This window comes from Anarrhichthys ocellatus, unplaced genomic scaffold (assembly GCF_004355925.1).
Source record: "Anarrhichthys ocellatus isolate YVR2014 unplaced genomic scaffold, GSC_Weel_1.0 scaffold63, whole genome shotgun sequence".
In the NCBI taxonomy this organism is placed as follows: domain Eukaryota; kingdom Metazoa; phylum Chordata; class Actinopteri; order Perciformes; family Anarhichadidae; genus Anarrhichthys; species Anarrhichthys ocellatus.
Window position 1 is genome coordinate 1,245,088 of NW_022280093.1, and position 10,944 is coordinate 1,256,031.

A 10,944-nucleotide genomic window follows, 5' to 3' on the forward strand; every position below is an offset into this window, starting at 1 on the left:
ACACACACACACACACACACACACACACACACACACACACACACACAGAGAGGGAGAGAGAGAGAGATTTGGATTAAACAAGGAGCTGTGAGAGGAGCACAGGGTGGTGGCGGGCTAATGCATCACAGCCGGACTGCTCAGATTGGCCCGGCAAACACATGGCTAACCTTTAGGGCAAAAGGAAATATATATTTGTATGTACTAGCTGCTGGGTCAGCTGCAGACTTTTCTCCCGGACGTAGTGTACTGATAGTGGTGCATGGATCATGTTCTGCAGGGACATATGGTCAATGGCAGGAGAGGAACTTTGGGAGTGGGGGGCTATTGCATATCTTTTACCTTCACATTTCCTCTTACCCCAGGAATGGAGCTTGAGTATATGCTAATAATCTCCAGCAACACGCGATTGTCTTTGAGCAGCCATGTAAATGGGTCCTGCACATGTTATCTTAAAGTGATTAGCAGGTGTAGGTCCCTGGTGCATGTGTATCTGGCTACATGTAGGGTCTGGTATCGACCGAAACAACCCAGGACCAAGTAGTGTCAAACTTTCTCCAGTGTATACGATGCCTGCAATCGATCATTTTTGTGCGCAGATCTAGAATAAAATGACTGCTTGTGTGGTTTTGCTAGCAGCCAATCGCCACAAGCATTATTTGATTTAATTAAAACATGTGATAAACCATTTCTTTTTTTATGTTTTATTTACGCTGGTGGACCTCATGATTTATGAATACCTTATTTAAGAGTGTTTGTTTGTTCTCCACTGAAAAGGATGTTCACTAAATAAAGATTGCATCTGTGATGAAATAAGAATATTTTGATGATTACCAGGATCATATTGTGAATTGCGATTATATTCTAGCCAGGATAATTGTGACATAAAATGTTTATGTTGTCACATACCTAGACATTCCTTAACATATTGGAGCAATGCTTGCTTGTTTTTTCTTCTTCTCCTCACCCAGGTCCTTTTTCTTTACAGCTCTGTGTGCCTACACTCTGTTTATGCTGTTTTACCAACAGTTATTGTCAACACCGTCCCTGACCCCAGAGCAGTGCAGCAGAGCTCTTTCAGCTCTCGGTTATGGTTTGTCTCTGTTGTTATTTACTCTCTATTTGAAAGGATGGCTTTCCTGTCTCCGCTAGTTGAAAGACGACGTGTGACCTGTGTGGCATGTAGTGTAAGAAGACAATGCAACGGACCCTGCACTGGTGCTCTGTGTGGTACGGCGTCGTGGCATCAGCACGCTCAATACGACTCGGCAGAAATTAGTACAGTGTAGTGTACGAGCAGGTGGGAGAGGCAGACCGAGAGAGAGAGGGGAAGAAAAAGACAGCGAGCCCGGCTGCCTGTCTGTCTCTGCCTTTGATGGGCCTGCCTCCACCATCTGAATCGTTTCAAGCATGCGTTGCCTAGTTACAGCGAGCAGAGGATGCAGGGATGGGAGGGGACAGAGAGGCTGATGGTGAGTTGATGTCTCTCAGCTGGGTGCAGAGTAAATGAGTCCGTGGACTCCTCACCCCCTCACCCCTTACTCGCTTCTTTGTCTCACTCTCGCTCTCTCTATGTCAGTTTTGGAAAAATGAAAGCCAGAGCTGCATCGATAAGTCAGTTAATAGATTTGTCGATCGACAGACAGACCATTAATTACAAACTATTTTGATAATTAGCTAATCGGTTTAGTCATTTTTAAGGAAAAATTATGAACATTTGATGTGTCTAGCTTCTCAAACATGAGGACTTGATACTTGTAAACCTAATATCTTTGGATGATCAGACAAAACAGGATATCAGAAGATGTCACATTGGACTTTTCTTTATTGGCAAAAGGATTAATCAACAAAATAATCAGCAGATTATTGGATAATGAAAATAATCTATAGTTGTAGCCCTAATAAGAGCAGTCATCAGATGAACAACAGATGCGCCGTGTGACTTGCACCTTCATGATCGTGCATCTTTGTGAAAGTGGGGTAATGTTCCTGCTCCGAGAAACGACTTGTTAATTAAACAGTGTTTCCACCACTGAGGCAGTTCTGCTGACGAACTTTCTGTCCGTGGCTCCGATTTCATTTGTGTCTTCGCCCATTGTGCTCGTCTCTCCATGTCTGTTTGTAGCATTCCAAACGAGCCGTCGTCTCTGCTGAAGAAAGCACACACAGGACCAGACTCTGGATGTTCAGAACAGCGAATGTAAAGGCTCACGTGACCCGTGAGTGGAGGCTGAATCACTACAGATTCAGAGGAATAAATAGCTACTCTAAGTCTCACTGTCATCAGCGTTTGTACGCAGCCTCAACAGGCAGATGGAAGTATAATAGCTGATGCTGCAATGCCATTACATTGAACCAGACTGTTAGCCTTAAGTGCCTGGAGAATAAAATATATGAGCTACTACTGGACTCGCTTCATGAAATGTCGATAACAATTTGTGAACGTCATCTTTATGTCCTTGCAAAATTATTCGCTGCTTTCTTCTTCATCCCCTTTTAAACATCGCTTTCTAGCTCACGTTTTGGCTTCTTGTATGTGCTCCGAGTACGGCCTTTACGGTGTTTTTTAAATTATTTCTTTGGAAAAAGCTGTCCTCCTCTGTACTCCCCTTCCCTGTTTCATTTCACCATCACCTAATTACAGCCATCCGTCAAGTGTAGAAGTAATCAACGGCAGTGGTCCACATGGGGATACATAGCCAGGTACGCTGCCAGGGAACGTCGCTGTGACAAATCACTGTGACGGATTGTTTGGAATTTTTGGGCTGCTCGGCTGCTTTAATGCAACGCTCGCTACACACAAAGCGGTACGGCTGAGGTCTTGTGAGTCCAGGAAGTCCTCCCCTGTCAGAGCCAGAGTCATGTCCTGACATGACTGTGGAGGCAGATAGGAGGTGTGTTTGGTACATGGAACTTTTGACCTTCCGTGGATCTACAGTATATGTGTGCTTGTATATAGGACCGTGGGAGAGGCTACGGATGTCTTAACTGTTAAAAAAAAATGAAAAGCCTCTCATTAATTTTTCACCAAGCATTTCACTCAAGTGGCACAGCAACACATCCTACACTTGTTGTCGGGCCGCTGCTGCTTGTAATCTTGTACACATATGCCTCATCTTAAGACATCGGGAAGTGACGGAAACGAGATGTCGTGGCTTCTGTGTGAATCCTCTGGAACCAAGAAGTTATGAGAAGGACCACACACACATGATGCGCACGTATGTGATTGAGTTCTGCTGAAGTCATCAGTTTTCTGTGTAGTTGAGGTGAAATTTCCCCAACTCCTTCCCCCTCCATCCTCTTGTCCCTGTTGGCTTTTCCTTTATAACAGCTCAGCTCTTTTCCTCCGATTTCCTGACTATAACCACTGCAATGTGAGCAGCTTTGATATTGCTATTAAGGTGTTTCACTACATAAAAGTCTTATCAGTGCAGCTTTTACTCAGTCCCGCTCCCGCTTATCGCACGCGCTGTTCAAATGAAAACACGGCGGCTGTGTCATTAAGTGGTACAGCGGTGAATGCCATAACACAGATAGCACAGAGGCTCCCTCCATGCTCCCTCCCAAGCGCCTCCTTACCCAAGGTGAGAGTCACTTAAAGGGCCCAACGCACTGATGGCGAAGAAATGACGCGCCGCATTTGACGCACAGCAGTTGGTGCTCTCAGATTCAAAATGCCAACACCACACAACCGGCAGTATTTTAGGGAGAAGTTCGATATTTAGGCAACAACGTGAAATTGGCGTCACGTGATCCTTTACATGGAAGACGTATCGCTCTGTGGGAGTTTTTTGGGACTGCAAAAACACTCGCTGTTGTACAGTGACGCCACATGGGGTCGAGATCTGCTCTCTGCCGCACGTTCACAGCCCATACATGACTCAGTAACGATGCCCACTGAGCACGCTCAGTTAACCTCCGTGTTCCCTCTCCTCTCGGTGTGTTACTGTCCTTCTTTCTCACATTACAAGACATACACACACACACACACACTTCCACAGAAGTGTTATCAGGGCCAACTCACAGTATCATGCGGTGCAGCAGTCACACGGGTTGAGCTGTGATAAGTACTGGATGGAAACGGTGTGCTTTGCCGCTCCAAACTTCACTTGAGAAGCTGAGAACTTAAATTGTTAAAGGTAAAGCCATCACGGCAGCACGGCGTTTCTTTTATCCAATCTATTTTCAATCAGCAGCTGCATCTTGTGCTCTTTTCTCCAGCACTCCGTTACAAGATGTGCTGTGCGCTGCTGATCTTAGCCGTGTGGGCATATTGTTTGATAGCATGCCGTTGACAGCCGCGCTGCGCCATCTGGATCCCCTCAGGCTGGTACCTCAGCATAGCAGCCGAAAAAACCCAGCAGAGGGCCTTCCTGTCTGGGCTGATGTTGCAACCTGAAGCCACCCTCATGACAGGCTCCCGGGGCAGACGGGCAGAGGGCCAACCGCTAACCATAATATTACACATATTCCTGTTCACAATGTAACTAACGGCGGCAGTTTCCTCTTGTCCTGTACGTATATTGTGATATAATAAATGTCTGGGGAGAATCAACCAAGACACTGTTTATGGATAAAATGACTAGATGGTGTTTTTCATAAAATACATACCTAACAAATCAAAGTACTTCTTCACATTAATGCAAAAATCATAAAACAAAAATAGCAGTCCTGCTCGTTGATTTGCAACAATGCCTACCGTAACCTAAACCTGAAGTGCGCAAGCACAAGTTTGTTTCCACACTTCAGTGGGCGGCGTATGCACCTGTCACTGGTTTGCCAATAATAATAATAAGAAAAAGAAAGGTGATGCTGTGCATTATGCCGCGCTACCGACTGGAATGGAGCGTGGATCAGAGGAGAGCTACGGGAAGAGGGGCGGCTTTAGTGGCTGTCCTCTTTCGGCTTTGTCTTCCATCTTTCATTAGGTGTGCTCGTGTGTTTTCTGCATAAATAGTGCAACACATGTGGCTTAAATCCACACAGCGACCCATTCCCTCCACCCTTTGTTCAGCCTACCTCCCTAACAATGCGTAACCGTCACCCCCCCTACTTCATTTCCTCTCCCACTTCCTGAAACGCAGGAAGTCGGGTGCTGGAGAGAAACTGGGGAGGAGTGGAACCACACCAAAGGTCACTGACGGCAGCCATGTAGAGGGACATGCCCCGTTTCTGTGGCCAGTCGGCTTCCTGTGTTCAAAATGTGACATCACCAGTTAAAAAGACTCTCTAAATTATTTATGCGAAAGTACAAACGTTTTTATCTCACAAAACAGAAAGTCAGCGTTCAAGTTATTTTGTAACTCACGTACGTGTGAGTGCGCTGTGCGTGCACTGCATACGTCACCAACAGTTGAGCGTCTGTGTGCGCCCAGCATCATTAATCCACCTTCAGTTCTCCTTCACTGCTCTTTGCTTCTTCCCACACACCCATATTTTATTCAGCACCGTGTGTGTCACTTCCTCCTACATCATGGCTGTGTGTGTGTGTGTGCATGTGCGCACCCTTTGAGGCTCCTCAAGTGGCTCTCGAACACAAAAAGACAGCAGTTCAAAAGAGTTGGGACACAATAGCTTTGGCTGGCATGTGTGACCTGCAGTGTACTGAGAGAGGCCTGTGATCTCAGGTATGCTTCGTAGTCGCCATGATATAGTGTGCTTTAATGGTGGATCTAAACTACAGTTTTACATCCACCGTGTTCATTTCCACAAGGTTTTCTACTGAAGCTGGTTGACCTTTTCTTCTTCACTTCCTCCCCCCCCCCCCCCCCCCCCACCTCTGCTCACATCCATCTTGACTCCTTCCCCTCTCATCTCTATTACCTTCTATCATTTCCTCCCCTCCCTCCTCTCGTCGCCCCTCGCTGTCTTCTCTCTCCCCGTCCATCATGTTTCAAAGGCGCCACTCCCGTCACTTCATTTTCAGCTCTCTTGTCCTTTTCGCCCTCATTATCAGCTTGTCGCTCTTCCTCCGTCCGTCCCTGCTTCTCTCCGCATCTGTTTTCTCTTTCTCTCTATTAGTCTGGGTGTTGGTCCCTTCCTCCTGACCCTTCCTGGTTCACTGACATCATCCAAGAAACCAGGAAGCCGCTGATGGGGTCACCACCCCACACAATGTCGTGTGTGTGTGTGTGCGTGTGCGTGTGTGTGTGTGTGCGTGTGTGTGTGTGCGCGCGTCATAGTTTTAGTTTAGTTTCCTTGCTTGTGTTGAGACTTCAAGCGTTAGTATTACAGTTTTAGGTAATGATTAACCTAGACCGGTTTATGATAATGACCATAACCTTATGTTAACAAATGTTTTACTTGAGGTTGAGCAGGATATTAAATCTCTTCACCAGGCCTCTATAAGACTGCGGAGATCTCGTACCAATCAGCTGTTCAAACAACGGGGGACGGGGGTTTTCTGTTTCGCTCGCCACAAATTTATTATCTATAATTTAACAATAACAAATATTTTTTGCCTGAGGGGTTTAATTGAGGCAAAGAACTAGGACAAAAAATGAATATGTATACATGAATTCAATGGTTTCCCGTAGCAGCCGTCAGCCAGGCAGCAGTGTCGGTAGCTGCAAGCATGTCCAAAAAGAAAGGAAGATGGTTGTTAACAGTAAAAATAATAAAGTATCAAAAGGATGTCTCTGGAAACTTTGGGCATTTTTCACAATTCTTTTGACATTTTAGAGGCTAAACAATTGATCACCTTATGCAAAAAAAAAAATTGCCAGTAGAATTAATAATTAATGAAAAACTAATTTGTGCAAAAACTCACTTTCTCTTTGTTACACACCAGTCAGCCAGAGGCAGTCACACTCTCTTCTACCATCATGTGACATGTAAAAAAAGACATTTCAGAAAGTAACCCAGAATCAAATGAATGAAGGTACAGGGGATGGTTCACCCAGGTAGTGTCTAACATCTGAACAGTCCGACTAATGTTGAGTAGCAAATAGCTTTTTCATGATTTGAGACATGAATTAGTCTCTGGAGTTCAGTCACTTTTAATCTTGTGTATCTTCGAGTTTCAAATCAAAAATGTATGTTTAAATTCATAATAAATGCAAGCTCAGTCTTAAATGTGGTTGTCCTATTTAGCTTACACACATTTGCATGTTTAACTCGGTTATTTGGACATTAGTCCAGGTACATTTCTTTTCTACTTATATGTGTGAAAAGACTCACCTGTACCTGCAGACTCAGAGAATAAATGTGGTCCAGACCTGTTGTCACAGTTCACCAGCTCATCGAACGCTCAAAGATCTTCTTCTTGGGATTTTATTGCTCTTTCTATTGCCAGCTGCTGTCTTAATCTGGTGGTTGTTCCCAGGTTGTACGTGTTGTTTACAGACACACAAGCAAATCTATACCTTTCTGGTGTGTTTGCTTAGCACATCGATTCACAAACCGCCGTTTAAACTGTCGGCCGACAGATTGTTTTTCCGTTCAGTTTGGTCCATTGCAAGAGACGTGGTTAACCCCTAAATCCAGTCCCACACAGTTCACCTCCACAATGGCTTGTAGTTTTGGCAAACACACCACGGCCTTGTGTTCATTGCTTGCGATTCCTAACATACTGAACTGATGATCCTGTTGTCAAAAGAAATCTTTATTAGTATTAATGTATTGTTTCCCCTCTTTCTTTCTTTTTAGATCTACCCATGGAGTACAACCCCTCAGATCATCCCCGGGCCAGCACCATCTTCCTCAGCAAGTCACAGACCGACGGTGAGCATTGAGAGCACCTCGCCTCTTTTGAAACTTCCACACATGAAGTGTGAAGGGATTGTTGGCGAGCGGGCGCGTTGTTAAATATGTCTTTAATTGTATCCGGCACATACAGGACCTTTTGAAGAGGCCACTGGAGTGTGATGCGAGGGGAAGTTGTGTCATGTGCTACTGCGAGGGCTCTTAGTCTTAGAGTGTGTACTAGGCACCAATGTAAATGATTCTTTCTGGTCGTGTCGTCCACAGAGTTGGAAAGAATGGCTTTTACTTTTGGTTGATTCAGTTCTTCGGCGTCCTCTGATGGCTGTAGCACCACCGTGTGCGTCTCCGTCTGGAGACTGTAGCTTGAAGAATGTGTTGTGCGATTTTAAAGCATCAGTCCAAATAAGTAAGCTCATCATACATGCTTGGATACAAAATCCTGAAGCCTATACAGTAATGTGGGCATCTCCAGAATGCATTAGACACGCTCATTTCAGATAGTTCCATCAAAGATCTCTAGTGTGTGTTGTTTTCATCACGTGGCCTCGCCACCTCACATCAACTCTCTTCCCTCAGGGCCCCGACGACCATTCATGTTGACTGTATGCTGTTATCAGTTGCCATTGATCCAAAAAAAAAACAAGTCATTCAAAGAGCGGTGTCGCCATATACGTGGCAGATTGCACATTAAGCCAGAACGCAGCCTGCAAAGAATCATTTCAAAAGGTGTCTTTAACGTTTCAAATTCATGCAAGTCAGACAATGGCCGCCCGCTTCGTGGCAAAGAAAGGTGTTCGATTGATGCGGGGATTTCAGATGTGGAGCCACACAAAAGTACCGTTGATCAACATCCTTTTATCCACCATGAAGGCTCCAGGCAGGCTCCCGTGGAAATTTTATAGCAGCTGCCTCGGCGTCTGATTTTTTTCTGAGGCACACCGCGGCGTTTTGATCATCTCTCTCAGACAGAGAGAGACTGATCCGGTAGCAGCCTGGACCCCTCAGACTGACAGTAATGCATCTTAATCAATTGATATGTGATGAAGTTGGTTTCTGAGATTCAGCTAAGCCACAATCTGTTTACTTTGATGATAAGAGGCTTGGTTTTTGTCCCATTTGCAACGATGGTTTTGTTGCCAGGAGGCTGATCTATTGATCTGATCTTTTATCAGCCTCATCAAGCGCTTGTGTGAACGTCTGCTGGCCTGTTTTCACAACATATTGTACATGAATGGCTACTAATGCTCAGGAAACACAGAGACAATTTGGACTTTGTGTTTTTTCAGTTGCCGTGCCCAACAAGAGAGGTAAGCATGTGTGTGTCTGGTCTCTGTAGGCGTGTCGCACTGCGCTCACTGTGTGTTTCTGGGCTTCACTTTTCACGTGGTCACAAGCTTTTTTGTTTTCCTGTACTTGGATCTGTATGTATTTCTGTCAGCGGGTGATGTGCCTCCACTGTTGAGCTGCTGATATCATGTTGTGTGTGTGTGTGTGTGTGTGTGTGTGTGTGTTTGTGCCCATGTGCATGTCGGTCTGTAAGGTGCACCAGTAGGAATAGGGCTGCAAAAAAAAGCAAACAGTTTGTTTCCCCAGACCAGCGGAGCTTAAGACGTCTCTCCTACAGAGGATATGTGAATGATTCCACTGGGAGGAGGAATCTGTGATGTGACAGGAGCACCACTGCGCATCTTTGCGAAGAGTATTAAATGTGTCAGTGTTGATGTGTAGAAAAAAAAAAACGTATTTTCTTACTTATTATTTCAGAAATCAATACTGAAATGACTGCGGTCGGGATTGTTTTCTCTCACTAAAACACAAAGCCCTAATTATGAGGTGAGAGCCTGCTGCTCTTTGCTAGAAAGCAGCGCACACAGGAGGAGGAAAAACAACACATGTGCATTAGAGTGTGTGTGTGTGTGTGTGTCACAGATGTGAGAGGCGCCAGACAGCTCGCTACGTCACTGTGTGCGTGATGCTGCGCTCTGCATCTACTCCGGATTTGCTTTGCCACCGATCTCCCCCCCACCCGCCGTCGTGTCTTCTCCTACATCACACAAACAGACCCACATGGATGCACAAACACACACAGCTGCACCAGTGCCGACACACAGCTTGTGCGCGTGCACCTCACAGCTCAGCTCAGTGAGCTCTGTAGAACTAACAGATCACCAAGGCCATTAAGCAGAATCAGCATCCGTATGAGCGGAGAGAAAGGAAAACAGACAATCTCCACCTGAAGGAAGCCGTCACTCTGCTTCATTCCATTTGGACTCACGGAGGCCGAGACGATGAATGGATTAGCTCACACTCATTCCCGCATATTCAAACACAGCTATAGTGATAGGGAACTTATAAACCCTGGATAAATGCTGCTCCCTGTCTGTGAGGGTTGTGTACTGCACTCACACTGAGCTCGAGCGTTTGTGTGTGTTGCTGCCTGATGCCTGTTCTCTCGTCTTCCCTTTTCAGTTCGAGAGAAACGGAAGAGCCTTTACATCAACCATGTAAGTAAGAGAAGGGACATTGTGTGTGATGCATTAAAACGGCAGTCGTGTATCTTACACAAAGGCTGAAGACGACTGAAAATTCAATTGTGGATATAATTGTGGTGCAAATGGTGATTTTTTATTGTCTTGTATTTCTTGCAAGTTCACACACATTTCGGAGAACAAGGTAAAGTCCTCAAAATGACCCTTTAAAATAACCCGACCCCTTTATCATTGACCATCAAACCACAAAGGTTCCACTGTTAGTCGTAGTCACGTGTGTGTGTGTGTGTGTGTTATGAGCTGAAAGATGCAGTTACACGTCATTATTTAGATGTAGTAACAACAACATCGTCACATTATGGTGGAGTTCATCTTCGGCCATCACTCCTTCAGCCCTGAGGTCAGCAATTTGTAATATTTTACTGATGAATCAGTGTGTTTATCTTGAAAAGAAAAACCATTATTTTGATATTGAGCAAAAAAAAATATATAAATAAAATAAAGGAATAATCCAATTGACATGATAAAGCTCTGGTTCAGTATGTGCCAGGAGCAAATGAGCGTATTAAAAGTTCTCTGAAGATGCACTCCACCATGAATGCCATTCCCGCATGAGACCATGTGACACGCTGACAGATCACAGAGAGCATTAGTTTGTGGGCTTACAGGTGCTCTACTTTCCTTGTCTGAGTAGGACTGAAATAGATATTGACTGTGTGTGTGTGTGTGTGTGTGTGTGTGTGTGTGTGTGTGT

The 10,944-nt window shown here is 45.1% G+C and overlaps 1 protein-coding gene across 4 annotated transcripts in view; it reads left to right on the plus strand.

Annotated features, from left to right (window-relative positions):
* The window catches only part of ccny (cyclin Y), a 31,972-nt gene that overhangs the window by 9,163 nt on the left and 11,865 nt on the right, over positions 1-10,944 (plus strand). Inside the window, exons 2-5 of one of the 4 annotated variants that reach the window (XM_031872346.1) lie at positions 7,645-7,719; positions 8,988-9,008; positions 10,171-10,205; positions 10,351-10,374. In XM_031872346.1, the coding sequence (XP_031728206.1) occupies positions 7,645-7,719; positions 8,988-9,008; positions 10,171-10,205; positions 10,351-10,374 (155 nt within the window). The remainder of the gene's footprint in view (positions 1-7,644; positions 7,720-8,987; positions 9,009-10,170; positions 10,206-10,350; positions 10,375-10,944) is intronic. The other 3 variants (XM_031872348.1, XM_031872347.1, XM_031872350.1) reach the window with 3 other exon arrangements.